The following is a 27,472-nucleotide window of genomic DNA, read 5'->3' on the forward strand; positions in this document are numbered from 1 at the left end:
CAATAAAAAACCATAAAAATCTCCACTAACAATAGTGGAATTCTATGACTTCTTATACTAAAACAATGAGTGAGCATCGAAGAAATCATCTCATAAAGCCCAAAATATTGTGCAGTTTGGACCAATTATTTGTCATCAACTCTGTTCTCCCCACCCACCTCAAAACTAGTTTCCACAACCTCAAATCTTTCCACCCATCAAACCCAAGACCAATGGCAAATGCCCAAACTTACACCATGGTAACCAAGTCCCAAAATTTCACCCACCAAATAGAACCAGATTCACCATTGGATTGGCATTGTTTATGTGTCTTGATCATTGTTTGGTTTTGCATTTGCCTCTTCCATTTCCTTTGAGAAAAGTTCGATTTTGATGTCAACATAAAGGCACGATTCCCAACAAAACTTTGGGGCTTCAAACTTCCCTTTACCTCATCAGAGGAGGGTCTGTTTATGGTTTTCTTCGAAGAATTATTGAGTGAAAAGTTGTCACCAAATTGACCTTAGCAAATTATGAGTTGGGATTAGAACGTTTTGGGCTCCCGATGATTGCGACAACGTCAATGTTATAGGTGATGGTGGTTGTGGTCATGAAGCCAACGTTATTGACGACCTGATGATGAGAATCATTGCATGTAGTGGTGAGGAACTATTGGAGGGTGGAGACTGGAGAGTATGGGAAAAAACTCAAATCTCACTTGTATAGAAATAAGGTCAATATATTAAAAGAGACAATGCTCATCCTATAAGTTACTAATTTTTTAGGTTGAATTTAAGTCTAAATCCTCATTTTAAGAGAGAGAAAGAAAAAAAATTGAAGGACATAAAATACAATTATGAGCATTGCATGGATCAAATAGTCAATAAAATTGATTTATCATAAACCACTTAAAATGTCGATCCAATGTAGCCTCTACCCTTTTAAAATTATTTATTTCTCTACAGTTTGAATCTATTTCAACATTATACTCAAACATTTTATTTTTTATTTGACGTTCGTAATCACAAAGTATGAAAGTAGTACGTATTCAATTTCACTAGCACTCTTATGATTAATTAGACAGAAAGAACAACATTGATGCAATTTTGAAAATTAAGCAATCAAATCAAACTTTTTTATTAACAGAGGATTAAATTAAATCAATTAAATAAAAAGATGGACAAAAAGGTAATTTAGCATTTTATCATTTTTTTTCTCAGTAAAGACAAATTAATAAAACAAGTTTATGAAATAGAAAGACATAAAGTAGCGGAAATGACAAATGGATACCCTGTTACTGTTAGATGTCACAGGGAAGAAAGAGCGTCGAGAAGGTTCAGTTCAGATCCTCCGTCTCCACCATGGCAACTCCCAAGGCATCGTCGAAATGGACCGAGAACATTTCCTCAATAGCAGCTCGCATCTTCTTCCTTCTCATCATCTTTCAGATCCCTCTTTTCAGGTACTCCTAACTCCCAAATCCTTTTTTTAGATCAACCGGGCTGCACTCGTTCTTCCCGAATCTGCTCAAATAAACGCACGCCTCACCAATTTATGCATAAATCTTGTGATTACTTTCGAAATCATCTTCATCCAAGAGTTGAATTGTGGCCACGACTGACAACATTTTTTTTAAAATGGGAAATAAGAGAGAAAAAAAAGAAACATGTGTTCGATTTAACCGAAATCAATATTTGATTGATGGTTTCCTTTATGTTAACCACCTTAAAACTTAAAAGGTTAATATCAACTTTCAAATCATTAATTAATCATTTGATGGTTGACTTGGATATCTTCATACACACATGCTACCGATTTTACTTAGTTTCTTCTGCGATCTAATAACCTCGTTATTTATATTGTTATATGGTAGTTAAATAACTTAATTAGGATGTACTGATAGTGTGGAGGTTTTTTACATTATTATCCATTCACATACTGTCATGTAAATTACTTTAATCGTGATATACAAAGTGATTTCTGATTACTTGATGGTGTATAAATCTTTACACTCTGCAAATTAAACTCGGTAGATAAAACTATACTATAGGTTGTGCAATGAGTTTGCTTTCCCTTTTATCCAAAAAAAAAAAAAAGTTGTGGCAATGAGCTTGTTTGAAATTGATTCTTTTTGGTTATTTTTGCAGGGTGACTTGCAGATCTGGCATGTGTACAACCCCTTTGCATGTCACGTCGTCACAATTAATTGCAAGTGAGATCTTTCCTGTTGTTGTTGTGAAGGGCCTTCTGTACCCAGGGGCTGCAGTGAACGGCCTCATCCACAACATGACTGTTCCAAGTTGGGATAATTTGTTGGACTTGTATAACTTGACCAGTGTGAAGGAAGCTTCTGCGGTAACTGATCTTCAGCGCTTGGAGGTTTGGCAATTTTACCACCCTACACCTTTTGTCTTTTGATTATTGTCTATTGAGGTCTCTTATACTGGCTTAAAAGTTAAATTAAACCTCCTTTCTCATTCTCTGGAGTTGTTAGATTAAATTAAAAGTTGCAACCATCTTTTCTAATTTGAGCCTTACTCTTGTCAAGTATTTTGAGTGGACTATTTAGTTTTGAAATGGCTGATGTCTTTACTAAGTTGAATAGCTAAACAAAAAATGATTATTAGATTGCCAGTTTTACTTGCTGTCAAGGCAATTTTGTTTCCCAAGGGAAGAAAGGAAACCCTCTGGCCAATGAGAATACTCTGTTGGTAAATTGAAGAGGCATTAATTCCTAATAAAATGTGTGCTATAGTTGTTCTTATTATTCTTGTCTATTTGCAATTTGGTATACCTACATTTGCCTTGTGGATTTTTCAATTAATTGCATTTTATCACACGATTCCTTTTTCCATTGGGTTTCTGTTTCTATGTTTATTTTGATGCTTTTAATTCCTATACTCCATAATTACTCCGTGCTATTCTTGTCTATGTGCAATTGGATATACCATCATCTGCCATGTGGATTTTTAAATTAATTGTATTGTATCACATGATTCCATTTTCCATTAGGTTTCTGTTTCTGTTGCCACTTTTCATCTAAAAAATACTTCAATTGTTTTCAGGTTCTTGCAGGGAGCTACTTCACCGTGGCCGGAGCACTTGTGGGTATTCTAAAACCCGGGAGAATGAGCATGTTTGGGTCCCTACTTATAATTTGGGGGCTGGTCAAAGAAGGGATTTTAGGAAAGCCAGTAAATACTGATCCTGCAAAAGCTGTGTACGTTTACCCAACAATGGTGATCGCCATGATATGTGCTTTCTCATCTGTTAAGTATGATGTGAAGAAGGTGGTCAGGTCAGCCCCTATCAGGTCATCTGCAAGACCACTAAAGAACTCATCCAAGTCTAAGCTGAAATAAGTGATACTCATGTTGACAAGTTAAAATTGTATGCCTTCCTCCCAAATTCATTTTGGAACATATAGTTCAGTTTTTCCAGAATTATTACCATCTCATTTTACTATGTTCCTTTTAATTGATTGAGAGCTTGTTGATTTGTAGATGGGAAAGAGGCTTACCAAATTATTTATTAGATATCAATCAATTCATCAAAGTGGTTGTTATATTAGAATACTAACTTAAAAGTTGGCATCCTTCTGTTTCCAGTACATATTTTTGTTGTTTTATGATAAAACAATAACATAGATGCATAAACATTTCAGCAACAGGCAAATAATTATGTAGTTTTTTACTCTATCCCATACAAAGGGAACAGCGCATTAATTTGTTCAAGGAAAGAAAAACTTGCATTGTCGGAGTTTTTGACAATTCCTCTACCCAGTTTTGAAAATATTTCTTCAGCAACTAATAAATAGTAATTGATTGCTTGACAAACGATGCGTCCAATATTTGAAATAGCCCCTTTCATTCACATACTAGCGGTGATTAAATGAATAATCTACTCAATTCATATATGTAATTTAAGAAAACTTTCTAAATAATAGTATAATACTAATTTCCCGGTATATAATCCAACAGTTATTGGAACAGACCCGTTCATGGCAATTACCTTTGAACATTTTCTAGCACATCAATCTCGTTAATCTTTTCCTTCTACATGCGAGACCTACCCACCCCGTTAGTAAATATTTTTATAATTTAAAATTTGTAAATATATATTACTTATATTAATTCTATTTTATAAAATAAAATATTTATTTTAGAATCTGTTAAGTAAAATCAGATTTTCTATTTTTCTAAAATTTTGTTTTAATTACGTTTGTTTTAATACCTGTAAGTTAGTTCATAATTTTATTGTCTATATATATTTATTGTCTCCCCTCTCGAAGAAAACACATGAGCATAACGATAATTTGATTTTTTTTCTCTCTACGATTTTTTCTTCTTTCTCTTATAAAAACTTATTTTTGATAGCAAGAGCTGTTTGGAAGGTTCGGAGATTTTTTGGCTGATGAGTTGTCATATCTTGGGAGAGGAGTGTAATTTTACCTCTACAATGAGAGTGTTTTCTTTCTAAAGATAAGTTTGTGCGCTTTAACTCAGACTAATTATTTCTTCCCCAAGGATAATGCATTGTTGATTCATATTCCACCCATTAAAATTATTTTACTACTATTTAATTCAAAGCTTATTATTTATTTTATTTTATTTTATTTTAATTTTGCTAATAATTTCAATTACTAATACAATATTTTTATTTTATATAGAAATAAAATATTATATTAGAATGAAAAAACAATAACAAAACTAGAACAGATAAAATAACAATTTAAAAAAATCATGAGTAATTTAATTTAATAAATTATGTCAGTTAAAAATTAATGTTTTTATTTAATAATTAATTTATATATAATAAATTTAATTATATGATATGTTTTAAGAGTTGAGTTGGGTTATTAAAAAAATAGAACCCATTATCCAACCAGTGTATGGTTGGATCTAAGTACACCCCTACCTTCTCTATAAAGATTTTCTTGCCACTTATATCCTTTTTTTACCCCCACGCTGGTGTTATTCTTTTAAACCCTGTTTTACACCTCTTCCTTTCATTGAAAGGATAAAAAGCGTTTTCTCTTTAAACTCGAAGAAACAATTAGCTTTGCATCACTCAAAATTAAAATTGAAATTGATATAAGTGAAAAAAAAAAACCCACTTTACACTTGCACTTCGGAAACTAAAATGAGAGGTAATAGATGAAATTGCCACACTGATACACTTTATGGAGGAAGAGAATTGAACTTTTCTCAACTGATTTTGATTGAATTCACTCGTTTAAGAGTGCGGAACATGGCTGCCTTTTATAGGCAACTCATTCTAATAAAATAATAATATGTTTAATGCTAACAACTTCATTTTTAAGAATCTAAATGACGGTGATGTCGGTGAAGGAAAGCGGTGCAACTTGTGGCTGTGTTAGGCGATGCACTGTAGCTTCTCGATTCTTCGATATATTTTGATAAATTAGTACTTAATATTGAAGCAAAATGACGGTGAAGTAAAAAACCTATTGATTTAATATTTAACCGACAGAAATTATGTTTGGTCAAAAACTGTCCTTTCAGATGAGAGGAATCAAGGAGTGCAGTGAACGGAACTGCAGAACCACATTTCCAAAAAATTACATGCGAAGGAAGAAAGTTGATGATGACCTGTGATGGGGAATGCCGTTTACATGGTGGGGTTGCAGAAGACGAAGACAAGCACGTCATTGTGAGAGAACCACGACATGCAAACAAGGGGGTTTAAAGAAAGCTGTGTAAATCATGGTTTAAAGAAATAACAACAGCGTGGGGGTGTGTAAATCATGGTTTAAAGGTTATAATTGACAATAAAAATAAAAAGAGATGGAATGGAGTGCACTTAGCAAACAGTGCGTGTATTTAGCAAGATCCTTAATTAAATTAAATTAAATTTGATCCGAACACTTAAATAAAACTCATTTTTTATTCTCCTCCTCTATTTTTACATTACCAAGCGAGAGAGCTTTATAATATCTTCTTTGTTTACTTTCCCTCCTCTCAAATTTCCTTACCGTGTCCTCTCTACAAAACAAAGTGGAAAAATTATAGTGTATTTTTTTTTTGTTAGAGGCTCTAAATAGAATTTTAATTAATTCTTTGAATAAGAGAATAAACAAGGGATGCCCAAAAAAACCCACATATGTGGATACCTACAAGTAAAACCCATTACCTTTTATTAACTAGATAGGAGTGAATAGTAAAATATCCATAAATACCTATGGATATTCACAATTTAAAGTTACTCTAATGCTCTTATAATATATAAAGTAGTAATTTGTTTTAGTTGTTTTGAGTATAAATATTTATTTCAAAATTGTTATTTTTATTTTTAGTTTAGTTTTTACTTCTTTAAAATTTTATATTTTAATAAATATTTGTAAGTAGAGATGGATGGATATACGGGCCAACTCAGACCCATAAGTAAGTGGTCAGATAAGATTGACTTGAAAAATAAATGGGCTATGAAATTATTGATGTGCACTGGCTCATGTTTTGTTCATGGGTTGGCGGACTAGCCTGCTGGTTAGATAAAAAAGTCTAAAAAATGTTAAAAATATTTTTTAAATCTCACTCTAGTAATTATTATTTTTATATTATTACAGTAATTCGACAACTAAATATAAATAATACAAATAATTTTATGTTAAAAAGATTGACACGTTGATATTATAAATAATATACGATCCCATTGCAACTCTAACAGTGATTTTGGAGACGAAATTTACAGAATATATATTTTTTATATTAGGACATACGAACATGAATAATGATATAAATAATAGTATAATACTACTATCAAATAAAAATATAAAACTATTTTATAAATAAATAATTATTTAATTTTACAAATATTATGTTGATTAAAAAAATTAGTCTATTTACTCACAAATCAATCATGTTTAACCCATGGACTAAATGAGTCAACCTATAGATCTACATTTAAACAAGTTTGGTTTCTTCCTACACTCCCATAATTGCTTCCAACACCTAATCTCGGATGTAAAATTATATTTTGGATTAGCCTTGCTGGAAGCTAAAATTTATATTCTAAAAAGGCAAATCCAGAATGTAATTTTATATTTTGGAATAACCTTTCCGAAAGCTTTAAAAGGTGCAAGAATCAAGTTTAAAGGTGCAGGAAGTAATTGTCCTAAATAAGCTGATAAAAGTTGGACTGAAACCCGCATATACTGTCAGTTAAATGGGCCCGCCCACATACCATAGCCCATTGTTATTACCCAACTCTATCTACTAAGAAATACTTCTTAAATCGGTAAATACTCTTTTAATAAATGCCCTTCTCGTCCCATTAACATCCCACTGTCAATTTCCCATTCTTGGGGTCATTCCTGTTGTTGTCGTCGTCCGGCCAACTCAGACTCGAATCACAGGGAATAATCGCTGTAAATATATACCATTAATTTTATTATAAAATAGAATATTTATAATTATGTGAGGTATGATTGGTTAAGAGGTATAAGATTACTCTTTTATAAATAAAATAGGAGTAACATATTAACATTCAAACACTTTGAATTGAGTACGTATATGGTGAAAAATAAGTTGCAAGCTCGGCCCCATCCTACATCCTTTAACGTGTATGGTGAATCTCAATAAAAATAAATAAAAAAATTCTTCTTTTTTAACTTCTTAACCAATATCTTAACAGCATTGGTTATGATTTGTCTTCTAACTATACCCATGTTTTAATTTAATTACTCGTGATCCAGTCTTGTTATTTTCAAAGATATTAAAAAAGTGTTTATCGATGTTAAAATGGTTTTTTTTTATTTAAAAAAAAGGCTTTGCGCGTAGATCCCTAGTTATTTCCCACGTAGCACATATATCGATCTCAATTATATAACTTTGGGAGAGGATGTGTGTTTGACCTGCATGTTAACCAAAGCTAAAACCATTTATTTCAAAGGAAAGAAAGGGAAACCTTTAAACATGCTTGCTTGGGTTGAAAAGAAAGGAAAAGGGAAACTAAAGCTTTTGAAAGTGTATCTCATTTTTTTCGTTCATTGAATTGGATAAAAAGTCCTCTTGTTTTTGCTAATCTTGACTGCCACAGTATAGGGTTTTCAACCAGCACAGGTTTAGTTTTGATGGTATTTGGGACCCAACTGACATTACAAATCCTCATGATTAAAGATGTTTTTGTTGTGCTTTCTTGAGCAAGGGTCTTTCTTAGGTCTTGTCTTTGTTAGATTGGCATGAAACCAACAAAGTAGCACACAAACACTGGTCAAAATACAAAAAAAAAAAAAAACAAAACAAAAAACAATTAAAAAAAGCATGTGCATGCATATTATTTTTGTGTTTGTGGTGAGAAATAATTATTGAATAACTCAACAATAAAACATCAAAGAGATTTTTATTCATCAGGTTATCACACTTTGATTCAAAATCTTAAATCATTAAATTTATGGATCTTTATTTTTTTATATGTTGTTGAATTTGTCTATTTTTAGTTGACTTCATTTCCATACTTGAGCTCCACAATAATTATAATTATGCTTAATAACTTAAATAATGAAAAGAAGAAAACTCCTTAAATGTTGAATGGTTGAAAATTAATTAAAAATAGCTTAATTATTAAATCTCTCCCCATGAATTTTATCGACCGATTTTTTGGAGTTGAGATTGTGATTTAAGCCTTGATGTTATGATAGGGAATATGCAATGTACTAAAAATGGCTCAAACCTCAATTGCATAGTTGGAACCCCAAAGCACATTATTGAGCAAGCGAGCGGGAGGTACTTCACCAAAGCACATGATTGAACAAAGCATATGAAGTAACATAAAGCTTAGATTAAAGTGAATTTAAAGAATCTTGTTAAAAGCTATATAATGGAGTGTAGTAGCAGACACTAATGAAGTGTGGTTACTTTTGACCAATGAGTGTTGCTGTTAAACGTAACCCAGGATGTCAATGGGGAAATCCATGAAATGTATCATAAGCTTGTAAAGTTTCGGAATCCTATGTCAATTGATGCTTTAAAATTTTTAGTTATTCTTGATCTAGCTTTAAAAACCATGATGCTTGGTTTTAATTAATTAAGCAAGGTGATTAAACCCCCTCCGTTGATCAATAAAGAAGAAAAATGGTATTTTATTAATAGAAGATAAGCACTACTTTAGTGTCAAAGGAGTTCTTGTTCAACCAATCAAAGCTTTTAAATGCCTTTCGTAGAATCTTAACATCGAATCGTTTTTCTTTTTCAATGGGAAGGAACTTTAATTAAGCTATTTCTGATGGATTGTTGGAGAAATGATATAGTATTGGATTATCAGACTTGAGCACCAATAACGCTACTAAAAAAAGATATAGATCAATAAATAAAGCTGGGGTATAAGAAAAATCTAAGTTACTGATTAAATAATTGAATTTTCTTTTATCATATTTAAATAGTTTTTATTTCCATTTTGAAAATTTATGAACATGTGTGACCGAGAAGGAAATTTTATAAACGTAGTATTATGGGGATGGAATACAAACTTTCAATTTACAAAAAAAATAAGTATCTAACAAAAAATTAATCAATTAAGAAAAAAAAAAGGAAAAAATACGCACTTTTAGTCCAATTTAGTCTCCATACTTTATTAAGAAAATGTTTTAATCCTTTCGTACATACTCTTCTCTTCACTGAAGACATTAATTTTGTCAATTAGAATTGACTCTGAGGATTTTTTTTAAAAAAAATTCAATACAATGACATGAATTTTTTTTTTTTAAAAAAGAAGTTATTAAAATGTCTTTCCAAATACGTCAAATTTTAATTTTCAACTATTTCATTTATGTCTTTGTTTTCACCTTCATTTTTCAACCATTCGTGTTGCAGATTTATAAATTCTCATGATTTTTTTATCGATATTTGTACATAGGAGTTATGGTTTGAAACCCACAACTTTAATCTTCACAACTAAAATGAAAGGAATGTGCGTATAGGACAAAATGTTGTTGAAAGCAATAATCAACAATAACTCCGTTCCCAAGAACTAACATCATTTGTGAAAAATATATGCCGAAAGATTAAAAATATGTTTTTAATAAAATACAAAAATTAAATTAAACCATATAGAACTTGGGGACTAAAAACAAGAAAAAATGAAAAATATAATAACTAAAATATATTTATAAAAAAATTAACTTTCAAAGGTTTTCCCCTTTCTAAAGTAGGAAAATTGTATTACAATAATAGGAAAAATATAGTTATAAATTAAAGTTCTTCAATTTCTTCTAATAAAAATTGATTTGTTAGTACAAATATTATAAGTTTTTTAACAAAATTACTCATAGGCTCAAAAGATATTTGATAAAATACTCTCAAAACAACAACACCATAAGTAGAAATAGCTGAAGAAACAAATTTAATATAATCCATCACTTCTCGTCTAAGTCCACAAGAACATCCCAATAAATATTTATTATCTTGAATAACATTAAAAAGACAAACTTTCTCTCATTTAAAGTTTTTTAGACAAACTTGAAATATTCTTTCCATTACATACATGAACTTCTGCTCACTTGGATGGCGTGTCTTCTCTTTTCAGAGAGACCCTTTTTTATACACGTTACATCATAAATTTATAATAGAAAACAAGTCTCCAAAATAAAAATAATATCTATAAATTTAAATAATATTATAAAGATTCTAAAATTAAAAATTTGAATTGATCTTCCAACGAAGAGAAGTGTGATTAATTGACACTTAGTATAATCTCGATAAAGTTACAAACAATAAATTTTATCAATTTTGTATTGGAAAATATGTAAATTTTACAAAGCTTCACATCATTCAAAATATTAATAATACTTTATTAAATCACTTTATTTAATTAAAATATTTATTATAATAAAGTAAATGTGTTATTATTAAATTATATATTATTTTTTAAGCGAAAACTATATATTATCTTAAATTGTTTATATATATATATATATATATATGCGCACGTATAATGCGCGTGCGGGCGTGTAAATATCAAATATAATGTCACATGCATATTGATCATCAATATAATTAATATATCGCTTTTGTTATTTTATTTTTCTGAAGGTTTTGGACATTACATAATTATTCTTAGACTTAGTTTAAATAACTCCAATGCAACTAAAAATACAGTTAAACAAACTCATTCTATGTCCCCAATAAAATTACAATAAATGCATTAAAAGTCAGACTGCTCACTTGTTTAGATTTTTTATGCACAACATTCTAACTAATTATATATTTCTTCCATTATTTTTTACTAATTTTAAATTCTGTCCACTTTTTAAATTTGGAATTTTTTGTTTTTGGGAAGAATTAGAGAGTGTCCAATTCAACCCATCTGCACCGTAGGATTAAAATTAAAATTAATGATTGAGATTGATTCATCAAAACATACTATTTCACTTAACTCACTAAGCTTTCAGTTTTAATTTGGTTTCCTTTTCCCTGCTACCAAACCAATGCCATGTGACCATTTCTAGCTAAACGTTCAGGAAAACGGTGGTACTATAATTTCTTCAACATAGGTTTTAGAACTTTCAGCTGGCTGTTCCTTTTCTATGTTCGATCTCCATCGTCTAAAGTATTAAATTCTCCAAAGAAACAAAAATGAAAGCATCATATTGTTGAGTTTTGGCTTGACCTATGGTTACATTAATGTAACAGCGATATATGCTAGCTGTGAATTTTTCACCTCTTTATTCTTGATTTCAAATGAGAAACCGCGTGCGTTCAATTCTTTTTAAAGAGTAAATATCACATACATGCATGCAGCATACACATGTTTATACGCAAACTACTAGGGAACTTTGTTATGATGGTTTCGTCCCGCAGTGGTCCTTATATTAAAGAGAACATGGGTTATAACAGAGTTTTTACGACAACAGTTATGAATCAATTATTCCTTGGACCACGTCGTCCCCACTATAAAGCTATATATATGTGTATATCTGAGAGTTAAAGAGAGAAAGACAGAAGCAAAGAGCATCTTTTCTGAACACATATCGGAGAATTAGATAAAGAACATCTTTGCACCAAATCATAGTGATGATGAGGCTTAGAAGCTAGCCCCCTCTCGAAACACATTAACACGTACTCATATTAAATTGTTGATACTTATAAAAGTACATGGGCTAGCTGCTGAGTCATCATATACCAGAATCACTCAGCGCCAACAAAACCTCAAAATCATAATTCACCTAAAGCTTCCTAGCTGGAAGAAAATCAAAAAAGCAAAAATAAATATCCGCATGAGATGATGAAGAAAGTAACATATGGAAGCAAGTGAACAAAAAAAAAAAAAAAAGTAAACTATCACTAGGAAATAGGGATAGCCTCTCGATTCTCTCCTTGGACAGCAAACCTGTAAATGAGAAAAAGAAATGGGTGATCAGTGCTTGTAACTCTAATTTACACTATGATATTTAATTATATATACAGCTAGCATGGTGAAATTAATTAGATAGCTAATTATATATGCAAGAAGATATATATAGATTATTACAATTACCACATCAAATGATCAGGAACTCTACGATGAATAGGGAGACCTGGCACTACTGGAGTCCCTCGGTGCATTGCATCGGTAGCACTCCATTCTATTGGCGAAGTTATGCTCGTTGCATCCTGACCTGCAACATTTTATTCACACTCCATTAATATCATTACTACTGTTTTATTTTTATTTTTTTGGTGAATATTACTACTTTTTATTTACTCACACTTTTTTATTTTTAAAAACCATTCTAATAGAGATAACTATAATATGTTAGTTATTCAATATTCAAATTAATTACAAATCTGTAACGTATATAATGTATAATTATAATATTTCTTTGGTAACAAAATTTAATATAAACTTAACTTAAAACACGAATCTTAAATAATATAAAAAGAAACCAATGTTTAAAAAATGAGCATAAGTGATACTGTGATAGTGATTTTTATATGTATAATGTATCGATATAATAATTTGAATAAAAAATATAGTTAAAATTATTTAAAGTTTTCGTGAAATAATATATATACGTACGTTTTGTGAAATGCTCCCTTTAATATCCTATCTATCAGATAAAGCAACAAGTGAGGAGTACATTGTTATTGAAAACCTTTCTCTTTCTCTATATTTTTTTTTTTAATAAGTATGTTGGAACTTAAAACTGATTAAACTATTGACTCAAAAGCAACCCTTAAATTTGTGTGGGAACCATAACAACTCTAGTGAAATATTGCGTGAGCACACAAATGAAATGAAGTGATAAGGACCTGGTGCATATCCAGTCACCGGATTTCCAGCCAGGGCGAGCAGAGGAGCCGCCGCCGCCGCTGCCGCCAAAGCCGAAGGGTCTCATTCGGGGCATGTCGACGTCGAATGGGCCGGCGGAGGAGTCCTCCTTGGGGGCACCGCACTTGAAGCAGCTGGAGCGGCTGGCAAAGTTGTGGGCTCCACAGTTTCCGACGGTGCAGTACCAGTCACCGGGGCGAACATCCGGGCCAGTGGTGAATCCGCCAAAGGAGGAAGAGCCTCTGCCCCCACCGAAGCCGCCACCGTAGTCGCCGCCGCCACTCCTCGGCTCCCCGCATCGCTGACATGATTCTCTTCTCTGGAAGTTCAGGTGGTTGCATGTCCTGCAGTTCCAATCTCCTGGTCTGTTCATTTTCCCTTCATAGTTCCCAGATTCCACCATGCACATGTAGAGTAGACTCATTATTCTCAATTGTACATGAAGTACTAATTTTTTAACGAAAGTTAAATGCAATTAGAATAAAAATGCATACCCTTCAATGCTACTTGACATTTTGAAAAAGAGAAAAAAAAACTACATGATATGATTTGACAATTAAAAAAGCAAAATGGAGAAAAAAAATAAGATCGTTAACTACTTTTATTTTATATATATATATAAATCAGGAATCATACAATTTCTCATGTGACCATCATCTAATCAGAATTAGAATTTCACCTCAATATATAATTCATCATAATGAATTTTATTTTAGAAATAAGTTAAATCACTTGGAGGTGCATATAAGTTTACTCCTATGTTTTTATTAACTTAAACAAATGTCAAAGTGATGAGCAAGGAAACGTATGCATGGGAAAAGCTAGAGACGATCGAGAATTAAAAATGGAAAAGAAAAAAAAATGAACTAGGGAAGGAATTAATGATATTCACCTTTGGAGTTTGGAGACTGAAAATAAAATGAAGGTAGATAGTGGGTGGAAGTAGCTCCACAAGTTGAATAAGGAGAGTGTGTTGTTTAATTGTGGTTTGTGGTGGAGATGAGTGAAGAGGCTGAGGTGGTTTATATACTGTCCATTAAGGCCTCGAAAATCGGGCAGATCGAAGTAACTAGCTAGCCAGTGCGCAGGCTGGGCAACCGGTGCTTCTTTTTTGCTTCCTTCAACCCAATGTGATATCATCATAAACTAAATTTGGGAAAAGGGTAAAAGGAATTTTCGAAGTGCCACTCCATACACACCATATATATTCATTATTAATTGTATAATAAATAAAAGGTATGAGAATGTCATAATTGGCACAATAGTATTTTTTAGGGTTTCTGGAGATGCCAAGTACACACATATCACTGATTAGAGTGTGTATTTTACATATAAAAAATATATTTTGAGAGAATTTTTATTCTTATTTATTTGTGGTTTGTAAAATTTAAGATCATGTTAATTATTTTTTATCAATTATACTTGTATTTGTATTTTTTTTTATTTTTAATTAATTTACACACATGTATTTATTGTAGAATGAAAAGAGAAATGAATGGAATAAAAAATTCTACAATTATTTTATTAAAATCAATAAAATTTATTGTATTTTTTAAGGCAGATAAAGAGGAACAGAGAGATAGTATATACTAAGAAAAGAGAATGTTATAATAGCAACATGCCAAATTCATCATGCACGTAAAAAAATAAAAATTGACTACGGAAATTATAACTAATTTGTTGATTTTGTTCAACTTTGTCAAGCTGTTCTTTTTTGTCCCCACAAAAAGCAAAAATTAGCATGCATTGTAACCTCTAAACACCACAATGCCCATTGCCCATACCCTATCTTTTAAATCTTGTAGTCCATAAATGATAGCAAAAGACCTTTTTGACTGTGGATATGTGTTAATTGGACCCTCAGTTATAGTGAAAGTGGCGGGGAAAAGAATTTACCTTACGATCACCACATGGTCTCCAAGTGCATCCTCTTCTTCTTCCTTTTTTTTTTTTTTTAATTTTCCTCTTTTTGATGTTATTGATCAATGAGAGGATTGGATAAGAAGGAACGAAATTCATTGTTTATCACCAGACAAAATGAATATTCCTCACACTTCAAGGGAAAACCTTAAGATCATAGATTGTTGACCCCAGTGCGCAGTGGCCCAGCTTATTCCCATATTCATAAATAATTGCCAAGGAGGCGTCATGTCTTACTTTCAATATTATACTTTCAGAACCTGGCCGGGAGTTATAAGGGTCGTCACAAACTATATGATAAAAATCGGTGCTGCTTTTCAATTTTGAATATTCCTCTTTTGTACTTTGGACTTAATTTCTTTTGGGCATAAGTCAAAAGGATTATAATATCACATAACCTTATTGTTATGTAATGTTCTTCTTTTTAATATTTTTTATATTTACGTGAACATTTGGCCTAGCTACCTACTACACGTAAATCTTGTACTATATTTACTGTCCAACTTACTAACCTAATTAATGATCAAGATCATGGAATGTAAAATGTCTACATAATTAATTTCCAATCCTCCTTTACCAACCTAATTAATTAAATTAATTTTAGGCGTTTGTTCCCATTTCCCAACGTACTATAAAATCATTAAACACAACGAAGATATGAAAAAAAGGTTTATAATCATGTTGGGGGTTATATAGATGTCAGTTAATTAAGCAAATATTGAGCTACTAATCCTACTCTTTAAAGTGGTCCCGAATAGTAATTCATGTTTGGAGAATTGTTTGTAACACATAAAGACCCTTTAATTTGTCCCAACCACAGAATATGAAGAACGATTTTATTGATGATAGTGGCGACGAGATTTTGGACCGCGAACATAAAAAACTGTGTTTATGTGTATATTATTAAACTGAAAATAAAAAATCAGGATCACTCGTGCATGTCAGATGCTGAGGATCTAGAGGGTAAAATTATGTATATCTCCAAGACGTAGGCGATGTTAAAGTAAAAGTTGCATGGCCATTACTTCAAGGAACGTCCTTGGTTTCAATTATTATTGCCCTACTACGATACCACTTAGTGAAAGAGAAAAACGATTCTCATTGATGACTAAATGTTGATTGGAATTGAAGGAATAGTTCAAAAATCAAAGAAAGGAGCAAAACTTGGTAGAGTTTCGATAAAGATAGTCGAAGTTGATGATGATGGAAGAGAAGTCTTCGAGGTTCAAATTTTGACCATCTAGCTTTTCTTTTTCTTTTTTTCCCCCTTCGTTACACTGATATGGCTTTTTCGCTGTCATGTTCTTTTCCTTCCTCATATCGCATCGCATATTCTCTCACTCTTTTTAAAGGGGAAGAATTAGCCATAGCAAAGAGGGAAAAAAAACATATAGCACGAAAACCCCCAACAAAATAAAAAGAAGGAAAATCTTAAAACTAATAGAAATCACCCACCATTTTTCTTGGGGAATGGTAAAGAAGGCTGTGAAAGCAAAAAGAAAGGAGAGGGAGAGAGTACTGATTCGATTCTCTTATTGGGAAATGCTTCCATGCATGACCATATGACCAAACCCATGGACGCCTAACGTATACTTCTACTCTTTACTTTATCTTTTCATTTAATCTCATTATTATATACACTACCAACAGATATATATATATATATATATATATGATTCTCAATTGGTACACATCAACTAATTTAAAATTGCAAATTATATATATAAATTAAGACCTTTGAAAATTAACCTAGCTACTTTACTACATACATGCGTACGTGGACTTCTAAAATTTACATATCATCTATTTGTACCTGGCAAATAGATAAAGCAACAAAGACATTGCATGCACTTTATTTTAAGAAAAAGTCTAATTTCACAAATCGTAATATCATGTAAAAAGCAAGAAATTTTTGTATGTGATACATACAGTAGTTTAACTGTTTCCAAATTTGTCTTCGTCGGTGTTATATACGCACAACCTTTTTTTAGTACAACACACACAAAATTAACCAATTGCAAATATTGAAAAATATAATCTTTGAATAAAATGTATATATGTATTATTAGAATTACGTACATATATAATTCGTTTTTTTTTTCGTTGCATGCACGTGAGTTGGTAGAAAGATGTGAGTGACGTCATCAGAATGATAAAAGTTTTCTCTTTTCTTTTACTTTTTAGACCTCCAATATCTTTTATAATCAATATGCTCTGAGAGTCCCCAAATGTCCATCTTCTTTGATTTTACACAGTTTTCTACCAAAATTACTTGAAATATCATGAGCTTAAAATAACATTTCTCAACTCTCAAATATACCAAAAACTACCTAAAATGTTATATATGTGGTTTTTATATAATGTCAAATATAATTTGTATATATATGATTACAGATGTAACATTGGTCTGAAAATTAAAATAATTTCAAAATGAGATTAAATGAGTAATTTATATACATAACTCTCAAAGGAAATAGATTAGTCGCTGGATAGCTCAATTTCGAATAATATACATGAATTAGTTAATTTTTCATCATGTTTTCTGAGGTCCTTGATAGAGAAGAAGTTAATTCATTCAAAATCTCTGTTTTTAATGATTACTATATTCAGAAAAAAAATTAAAGTAACCAAAATTAACATGAACGACAAATAATTTAATCTAATTATTTTTAACTTATTTTATATTTATTTTTGCAAACAACATAGTAACTTAAATTTTATTTATTGCATACAAATAAATAAACAATTAAAAGCAAGGATGTTATGAAATTTATAGAATATTTTTATATCACTTCAACTAGTTTGTATTATTTTATATAATATAAATAAAAACAAAGGGATTGAAAATTTTAATTTACAAGTTTTGCATAAATTATTGAAAAATATGATAAATACAAATTTCAAAATTTAATGTTACTAAAAACTCATTTTTTTAGAAAAATTAAAATATGTTTAAAAGGTAATTATGTGACAATTATTTTGCTATTTAATTAATTAAGATAATGCATATGTATTTTGACTTTATGTGAATTGTTTGTGACTTATTATATATATATATATATATATATATATATAGGATTGAATAATTTTACTTCCGATAAATAGAATGACTTATAATAAATTTTAAATATTTTGGAGAAAACGTATGCTTAAATAAAATGTATGTTTGTTTAATTTATTTTATTTAAAAAAAAATGTTTTTACCAGTTTTTTTAAAGGACTTTTTGATAAAAAGAATAATAAAAAAGTCCAATCCAAAATGTAATTGTCCAATCTTAAATGTACTTGCATTATGGATTGAGTTCTCCGGAATGCAAGCGACCAGCAGAAGGGAAAACCCCACTATTATTAGCCCAGGGTTATTGTATCCTGCATCCCATTATTGCATTCTGCACCATTCAATACATTTTAAAAAAATCAAATGTAAATTTATATTTCAGAATTTTCAAAATATAATAATAGGAAGTATCTGAACAACAGTGAGAATGAGGATATAAATACCTAAGTCCAATATTTTTTTTTATCAAAACTAACACGATATCATAAATAGCCCAATTCCCGTTTCTTTTTTAGTTTCCATCAATACCGATGAGCCCATTGAAGTTTGCAGCTAAAAAATGATTATAAAAAAAAAAAAACCCAACCATATTGCAACCTTGTTTAAAAATAGAAGATTTCATGCCTAAATTTATAGTGGGTGGTATGCTACTATGCTTCAATTGTTTTGTTAGAGAAGACTATTACATATATTCATTTTCACTATGAATTTGTGTTTTTTTGTGTAGACTACGAATTTGTATATAACACCAACCATCTTTGATTTCCATTAAAGTTCTTATTTTTCATTTTTTTAATTTAATATATATATTCAATAATACGTAAACACATGGGTTCATAATGCATTTATATAAATAACTTCCTTGTCATTTAACATTGTTGACATTGATTTATCCCAAACATTAATGTCTTATATTCAATTACACTTAATTTAGGTATGGAGACATGTGCTCCGAAAAGCAAATCAAGTGGCATATTCTCTATGAGAGATTGACTTGTCTCTTGATTTTTAGGAGTATATTGGATTAGAATTTTAAAAGATTATTTTGGTATAAAAAAAATTATGTAAATTTTTTTTAAAAAATTGTAAGAATATAATGACTTTTAAGATTTTTTAAAAGATTTTTATTATTAGGATTTTGTAATTTGAAATTTAATGAATTTATAAAATATGAATTCATAAGATTTGAAAGAATATTATGAATTTTTAAGATTTAAAAAAAATTTGTGAATTTTTTAAAACATTCAAAATTATTGATAAATATCTATGATTTTTTTCTCACTTAACACTTTAAATAAAATCATCATATACAAAGATTCCTAAGCTTGCTACATAACCAATCAATTTTCTTTTCAATCATCAATCATGTTACAATGTCCGTTAGTAGCATAGATACTTGTAATCATTTTCACAATAACAATCTCACCAAACAAAAAGCATGTTCGACAATTGTTTCAAATCCCATTTATAGATGTATCAACTCATGTAAAAAAAATCATTTGTATATTTATTCACTTATACATGAGTCAACTTCTCACGTTCGTTAAAATAAACATGTAATCAAAATGTCTACAATTCGAAGAATTGTGAAGATCTCTCACATTACATGTTTGACGGTATGTTGTCCATGAATCAAAAAAGTAAAAAAAAAAATTATGAATATCTACCGCTTTTAACAAAGAGACAAGAGATTATATAAAATGTAAAAAGAAAAACATGTAAATTGAGAGGAAAAGAAAGAAAGTCTCATAAAATTTTAAGAATTTTTGTGGGATTGTTTAATGTGAGTTTTTTACTAAAAAATCTCATAAAATTCATTAAAATCCATCCCAAGAAAAAAAATCATTGAAATTTGTAAATTTTTTAATATTAAAAACTTTTTTTAAGTTATAAAAAATCTTAATTGAATACCACTAGATTTTATTGGATTCCTTAAAAAATCCTAATAGTCTTGATTAAATAACACAAGACTTATTTCTATTATTTTAAAATCTTGATTAAATACCTCAAATCTTTTAAAGAAAAATCTTTTAAAATCATTTGAAATCCTAATTGAATAGATCCCATTACTCCATCTTTTCTTTATTTTTCGATTTTAGCTTATGTAATAGTCATGATTGTTTTCCTTCGTGGGTTTTAATCTTATTTCTTCTCAGGGGCTTTTGCCCCATGATTCACAAAAAAAAAAAAAAAAAAAATCTCCATCATGAAACCAAATATTTAATTTCAAATAAAAACCCTATTGAATATGTTTGATTTTCAGTTGAGAGGTTCCAACATCCATTCAAGAAGTAAAATAAAACAAAAAAAAAAAAACTTATATTGAAGTTAAAGTAAAGAGAGGATAAATTTCGCAAACTCAATTCCCAAAATAAAGTTCATTTTTACAAACTTTAAATCCAGACATAACTAACAACTATAGGAAAGTAAGCATTTGTTGAAGAACCTTCTCAAGAATAGAGAGGCAGGGTCCAAATTGTTTTGCGGACGTTTTACAGAAACAACATTGTCACCATTCACATGCCCCCAGCAACCATAGGTTTTTGCTGTTCTATATCTATAATGAAATCACATAGGCAATATTGATAAATATGACTTACTAAAATTTGACTTTATTTAGACAATATGAATACAGAAAGCAACATACATATCCATGCCCGAATGAAATAAACAAAATTTGCTGGATGCAAAGGAAACTATCCATGTCCTTCCACCAAAGCATTCCCACCAAATCCCAAAGCAATAAAGATAGTGAGTGACCCTTGGATCAAAAAACATTTATTTAGTACAATGAGAATATAAGAGAGAGAACAAAGCGGCTATACCATTACCAATATACCCCACCCCACCCCACCACACCACTATGTATTCTATAGCCCCTCTTTTCATTGCCTAAAACTAAGGTTTTATAATCTATGACCTTGTTGAGCTTTACTCTAATTCAACCGAAACCCCTCCAGTCCCAAATTTGCAGTTAGCCACCTGCAAACTTCATCTGTCTCTTCGGGGACTGTATAGTGGCCCAATCTGCAAAGCAGGAATATATAATTCATCAGACTAATTTCATCCACAAATATAAGTGATAACATTTGCAGAACAAAGAAGAATACCCGTTGTAGCTCCTAAATATAAGATTCTGGAATCCTGATGAACTCAAGGTCACTGCAGACCTCTCTCCATGTTCATATGCAACCACATCATCACCTGCAAAAACAATTTAGGTATTGAGCAGGAATAAAATCAGGTTAGTCCTGCATGACTGAAGATGTAATATTTTGGCTACTAGTACAAACTTGAATGAAGAATGAACTAAAATTTTGTTAGAAGTTCAGATAATTCACAGAAACCAGAAAAATAGTCAGACAGTTTAACCAAATGAAGATCTTAACAAGGTGAATAAAAGAATCAATGAAATTTCAGACTGGTAATTGCAACATGTGATAAATCCGTACAAACTAAAACAAGGAATTCTACACATGAGAAAAGAAAACTGTTCACTTCCCCAGTCAAGAGTCTTGACCAGTGACTCCTACAAGGCATTATTGACCAGACAGAACTACAGATTATTGAACAGAGAAAGCATAAATCTAGTATCTCAACTTTGATATACATGTATCAAGAAAGAAGTTTAATTCTGAAATATTGATTAAAAAACAAAAGTAGTGCACAGGCCATTGAGTGGAATCTGGAAAGGAAAAGATTCCCAATAATAACAATTTAAATTTTCAGCTATAATGATAATGATAAATGATAGAACTTATGAATACCTCTTCCATGGCAGAGAAACAAGGGCAACAATGCTGCACGCCTTATGCCATCGCGTGATTGTTCAATTTGGTTTTTCAAAGTCCTGGGTCAATTAGAAGCTTCTGAGTGGAATATATAATGTATAGCTCTTTACATATTCACTATGACAAATGGTAGAAACCAAACCTTGAACAAGGAAGCCAGCCACTTAAAGAAACAATAGCACTTAAGTTGATAGGGTAAATGTTTCCATTCCCATAGTGCCCCAAAATATGGCATGTAGCTGAGTAAAGTGCAGTTGCAGCACCCATACTGAAGCCCCCGATACCAAGTTTGACTGTACAGTAAACAGTATTAGTTAAGTCAAATTACTAGCAACTTGAGTCTAGTTAAAAGTTAAAACATTCCCATGAATACAATATAAATGTAATGACTGGCTTTGCTCTAATTTATTAATTTACTAAATAGAACTTCAATCACTTCACTCAATATGCAGAAGTATATAAACCTAAAAACCTTATTGATAGCAAATGTGGAAGGTTATTGCAAAGGCTCAGTAAAGCTTTACGGACTTGTAAGCTTGCAATTTTTTCTTGTTATACCATCATACAAAATTCTGTGCAGCTGAATAGAAATTAGAGAATAATTTTCCTGTTGCTACTAAAGCATACATGTAAACAAGTTCTTGTGGTGCTTATTGTTCTATTAAATACAAACAAGGAAACAGTGAAAAGACAAAATATGTTGTTTTTCTTAACAAAAACGTTCTCTCTTTTTCCCGAAGTCTCAAACAAGTATGCATGTATTTAGCCAGTACTCACAGTATGAATACTTGCCAAAGGATAATCAATAGAATGAATTCCTCTACAGGACAACTATAATACTATATTGAATTTTTAAACGGAATCTATAAAAAAATAATTTAGAACATAAACATGATTGCTTCAATAATTTTCAAATCTTGTTTTATAATTTCATTGAACACTTGAAATATAGGAGAACCCTTTGATTTCACTCTACATTAACATAAGCAATAGCTTACTTCATGTACCCAGTCACATAAGGCTGAGGAGAAACAGATTAAAAATTAGCAACAATTTGTAGGGAGATGTATTCTGAATGTATTATATAACAGTTTCTATTAGGACATTTCCTATTACCAATTTAGTTAATGTGGTGAATTGGGAATGGATCCTCTCATGTTCAAAATTCACATGAAAAGATCATGTGCAAGTTTTGTATCAATCTCTCTCATGATAGATATTAAATAAGTGGGGCCCTATAAAAATTAATAAGGAGAAAGACACATATAAAACTTGTACATGACCTATCATGTCATACAAGAGTATCCTTTCCTGTAGTTAATCATACCCATAAGCAAAAAACGTATGGCAGATGATATCAATGAGTTTCTTAAGTGATCATGGAAAACCTACTATTTGGAGGCTCTGTTGACAAAAGATTGGCAACGTGTGCTGCAGAAGCATCTAACCCCTCCAAATCAATAGGAGCATCTTCTGAAATCTCCCCAGCATCAAACCCTGGTAGAGATGCCTCAATCAAATTAGACTATTCTTGACAGTTAATAAAAAGTTGACATTTTAGTTCTACATTGTATATACAGTAAGTTAGCAAAGAAAACTACATATATCACTGCAGTGTAGAAGCAAATTTTGTAGTAAAAAAGAAAATGGTAAAAGAACAATGGTGTTTTCAAGTGAACAATGTAGAATTTCAAGCATTGGATCTTACAAGCAGTGCAAGGAAATCCACCAAATAAGGCTACAGGCCGTGTAGGAGCAGTTGGGCAAATCCATTTAATCTGCAACATAAATTTCAAGAAAATAAATGGCAACTGATTATCAAGTACACGTGCTTTCCAAATATTGCATACTAGCATGTGGTGCACCATCAGATGTGCAGTAGCTACTGAAAAAATGACAAAGTATGCTTATTCTTACATTTGGAAGAGGAAGAGTTTCCAAGAGTTGGGACCAGCTGCAAAACAAAATAAAATCCATTTTATTCACCATAGGCTAATCTGGAACTTGTCAACTAGCTATACAAACAAGTTAAAGTAAAAAAAATATTAGAACTATTTATGGGCCAAGAGTTTTGCTAGTACAGATTAAATACACATTAGAATTATATCACCCCTATCTAATTTTGGGACCACGTATTAATAAATGGCATAATTTGTACTATATGAATATAAGCACTAATCAACCTGATTTCAAAATTATGAAAATCAAGAGTTTATTACTTAAGCATTGGGTCTATATGTATCCTTTGGTGATTAGTATTTACATTCCTTTAAGTTTTGGTAACAACATAGCTAGTGACGTGGTCCCCTTTCTATTTTTTGGCATATAAAAACTTAGAGTCAAGGTTACCTTTACTGCAAACTTTCAAGCTAGAAGATGAAATAAAATGAATTTTATAGTACTTTTTTGGTTGGCAGTACCTTTGTGTCATCCCACCAAATCAAATTGGCAAGAATCTTCCGAAAGAGGATATGGAGTCTAGGAACTTATTTAATAAAAAAACATCACCAAGATAGGACAAGATATTGACATTCCCTTACTCCCTCCATTAAATTTATTAAATGAAAACACATCCACCACCACCATTTCATTGAAGGCATATTCTCAAGCATGAGGAGAAGGTATCCACTCAACTAAGTTAGCCAATAAAAAAGGAATAATCCTATACAAATATTAAATTCCAAACATCACCAATTCCAAACTGTTCAACCATGCAAAAATTGACAAGGACAGACATTGAGAAAATACATGGCAGTTTATTGCTGTGAGTACAATCAGTTTTTCAAAATATAAACTTGTAATTCCATTTGCCAACCAGCTCAAAAAGAAAAAAACTTTTCCCTTAATTAAATCTCCTTATGTATTCCAATTCTAATAAAGATAGTATTCCTCATTAAACCATGGACTGCATAAGATGTTCATGTTATATTGTTATCAATGTACCTTGAGCCATTATCACCAAGGCCATGTAGCCAAACTATAGTTGCCTGATGTTTCCCTTTAGGTCTGACCACATGAGTCCTTCCAAACTCAAATGTCCTTCTAGAAGATCCACTACCTGAAACATGGCAGCAATAAAGTTCATTTAAAAAATGCCAGAAACCCTAGACGATAATATAGTTGTTAGAAAGGTTCACTAGTAAATCAACAATTGTAGTGTTTATGTAGGGCAATGAAGATGGCATGGAAATATGGAATCACAAAACTGACCAGAACTCATTGAGGAGCCACTATAGCTCATATTTTCTACTCAAACAGCTAGATGCTCACTCAGGTCACTGCCACAATGCTAAAGATGAGCTTCTGCCACAACGAAGAGCACCAACATCAGCAATCTCTATTTGTAACCAAATGTGAGGGTGGCAAAGGAAAAGAATAATATCAATGAATCTGCATCAGCTACCCTGCTTACAACACTAGCCAAAACCTCGTTGAAAATTGAAAGAAAGTGAAAGGCACTCAAGAAAAGGAGATTGAAACATAAGGAGCCAAAAAATCTTCTTTAAAAAAAAGTCTTAACCCTTTTATGAACAAGAATCCACAACCAATGTAGCACAAAATGCAGAGAAGGAGCCAAGGTAAGTATTTTACTTTGTAACACACAGAGAATAAGATTGGAGAATTTATTCTCGAGGAAATTGAGTAAAGCGAGGAAAGCACTTGGCCTAAGACCACAAGAAGAATATTTGGTTATTAAAAAAATCCTTTTTTTAGCCATTTGCCATCTTGAATTTTCCAAAAGGATATAATGTGCTAAATAGCATTAAGTGAATGAAGTTGAAAGCTTCACGTTGGAATGATGTCATTCATACTTGGTGGTATGAACTTGCTGGTATATTTCTCTTTTTGTATAATATATATACCAGAATCTTACATAAAAAAGAAATTAAAAGTAAAAAGAAGATTGAAAGGTGCAAAGGAAATGGAAAAGTGAGCAAAGTTTTGTTCTTTGCACAAACCTAAACAACTCAAGCTGGTGAGAAACAAACCCAAAAAAGCATAAGGGCTTTTTCCTTTTCTCCCTGGTCTGTCTTTGTTGGCTTCTTCGTTCCCACGACTTTCCCTCAGCTCTTTTTGTTTTGTTACTTCACTCTTCACTCTTCACTCTTGCACAACACAACACAAAACCCCAAGCATACAGCTGCTTGTTTTCTTACTACCTTTTTGTGTTGGCCATAATGCCCCTTACTCGGTACTCATCATCACATTCACACTCTAAACAAGAGACCCTAAAGATTTGGTATTTAGGTTTGAATAATTTTTTGAACTTTTGTAAGGTATTTTTTATTTTAGTCTTTTCATTTTAGTTAAAGTTGATTTTTTTTGCTTTAGCTCATGTTCTCATGTAACAGCCTTTAATTGATGACAATGTAGCATGTCATTCACTTCGCATGTCATCAAAGAATTTGATATAATAATTATGTGTATTTTTTATTAAACAAATAATTATAAAATGTAATTTAACCTATATTATTTTAGAGCAAATTATAACCATTTTTTCTTTGGTGTAATTACAAATAATCTCATCCTTTTTTATTTTTTTACATTAATCTTTTTTTATGTTAGAAAATATTACATTAACATATTCTTATATGTTTGAACTCTTTCAAACCTTAAGCCAACACTCCTGCGGCTCTTTTACCCGAAAGGATATTTTATTTTATTTTTTAAATTTTTCACATGATAGTGTGTTTCAAATTAATTACTGAAAAAGATAAGTAGTAATAAGTATTAAAACTATTTTTTAACAGAAGTCGTAAATAATTTTACGACTTTAGTATAATTTTTTTTTTGTTTTTATGACTTCAAAGTTGTAATACATTTTTTTAATAAAAATTATAATTTTTTTCATAAATGTTTTTTTAATCAAAGTTTTGAATTTTTTTTACGGTAATTTTGTTATTTTATTTTTTTATTTTCTAATTTTTAAAAATTATAAAAAAATCTGGTCGACCATTCATTCAATATTAGAATTGTTAAAAAAGAAAAATAGTAACATGCATTTGTTACGACTTATCCCTCTCAATGATTAATTTGAAACCCACCTCCATATGAAAAATACAAAAAAAAAAAAAAAATCCCTTTCTAATTGAAAAACCCACTCTCATAAGACAAAAGTAAAAAGTAAAATATATGAGGTATTTGTGTAATTAAATCAAACCTCTCAAGAGAATATTGTTGAAATTTATTCTAAAATTAAATATCTCACCCTATATTTCATGTAATAATAATGGAAATATATCAAAAGTGTAACGTAACATTAATTTTATAAATTAACAAAGAAAATATATAAATATGCAAATAAAAACCAAACAATGTCCATAAATACATAATCAGCGCTTTTGAATCCACTTTTTAGTTTTAATAAATATGTTTATATTTTTCCTTCAGTAATCTATATTTTTTTATTATTTTAGCTTCTTTTTTTCTTTACAATTTTTTTTATTGTTTTATCTTA

The 27,472-nt window shown here is 30.6% G+C and overlaps 3 protein-coding genes across 6 annotated transcripts; 1 reads left to right on the forward strand and 2 right to left on the reverse strand.

Annotated features, from left to right (window-relative positions):
- Positions 1-1,256: 1,256 nt before the first annotated feature.
- LOC100500138 (uncharacterized) lies at positions 1,257-3,439 on the forward strand. The gene is given in 3 exon segments (NM_001250434.2): positions 1,257-1,441; positions 2,127-2,358; positions 3,045-3,439. Coding segments are annotated over 3 exon segments (687 nt in total). The 5' UTR covers positions 1,257-1,283; the 3' UTR covers positions 3,342-3,439.
- Positions 3,440-12,005: 8,566 nt separating this feature from the next.
- LOC100799240 (TATA-binding protein-associated factor 2N) lies at positions 12,006-14,319 on the reverse strand. Of its 2 annotated transcripts, none has more exons than XM_041016317.1 (4): positions 14,138-14,319; positions 13,227-13,623; positions 12,466-12,592; positions 12,006-12,324 (listed from the first exon to the last, which is right to left on the reverse strand). In XM_041016317.1, the coding sequence occupies exons 2-3, from the start codon at positions 13,616-13,618 to the stop codon at positions 12,493-12,495; spliced, it is 492 nt and encodes a 163-aa protein (XP_040872251.1). In that variant the 5' UTR covers positions 13,619-13,623; positions 14,138-14,319; the 3' UTR covers positions 12,006-12,324; positions 12,466-12,492. The 2 variants fall into 2 exon arrangements, with proteins under 2 accessions (XP_040872251.1, XP_006581363.1); XM_006581300.3 differs by having other exon boundaries at positions 12,472-12,592; positions 14,138-14,295.
- A 6,500-nt stretch (positions 14,320-20,819) lies between these two features.
- On the reverse strand, positions 20,820-26,226 carry LOC100799769 (acyl-protein thioesterase 2). 3 transcript variants are annotated; one of them, XM_003526371.5, is made up of 10 exons: positions 25,974-26,226; positions 25,225-25,317; positions 24,958-25,072; positions 23,932-23,968; positions 23,723-23,792; positions 23,407-23,511; positions 22,157-22,307; positions 21,991-22,073; positions 21,334-21,427; positions 20,820-21,250 (listed from the first exon to the last, which is right to left on the reverse strand). In XM_003526371.5, exons 2-10 carry the CDS (start codon positions 25,253-25,255, stop codon positions 21,160-21,162), a joined length of 777 nt encoding a protein of 258 aa, XP_003526419.1. In that variant the 5' UTR covers positions 25,256-25,317; positions 25,974-26,226; the 3' UTR covers positions 20,820-21,159. The 3 variants fall into 3 exon arrangements, with proteins under 3 accessions (XP_003526419.1, XP_014631689.1, XP_040872243.1); XM_014776203.3 differs by having other exon boundaries at positions 25,225-25,351; positions 25,974-26,221; XM_041016309.1 differs by lacking the exon at positions 25,974-26,226 and adding an exon at positions 25,606-25,870.
- Between the last annotated feature and the right edge of the window lie 1,246 nt (positions 26,227-27,472).

Source organism: Glycine max, chromosome 6 (assembly GCF_000004515.6).
Source record: "Glycine max cultivar Williams 82 chromosome 6, Glycine_max_v4.0, whole genome shotgun sequence".
NCBI classification, from domain to species: domain Eukaryota; kingdom Viridiplantae; phylum Streptophyta; class Magnoliopsida; order Fabales; family Fabaceae; genus Glycine; species Glycine max.

Bases quoted from the DNA above. Each gene is read 5' to 3' on its own strand.
- LOC100799240 (XM_041016317.1), bottom strand. From the start codon at position 13,618: ATGAACAGACCAGGAGATTGGAACTGCAGGACATGCAACCACCTGAAC. The intron at 12,593-13,226 runs GTCCTTATCACT...AAAATGTTGCAG, and splicing joins GGTGACTGGATATGCACCAG to GTCAGGATGCAACGAGCATA.
- LOC100799769 (XM_003526371.5), bottom strand. From the start codon at position 25,255: ATGAGCTATAGTGGCTCCTCAATGAGTTCTG. The intron at 23,512-23,722 runs GTAAGATCCAAT...CATCTCTACCAG, and splicing joins TGGATTTCCTTGCACTGCTT to GGTTTGATGCTGGGGAGATT. The intron at 22,308-23,406 runs GTAGGTTTTCCA...TTTACTGTACAG, and splicing joins GTCAACAGAGCCTCCAAATA to TCAAACTTGGTATCGGGGGC.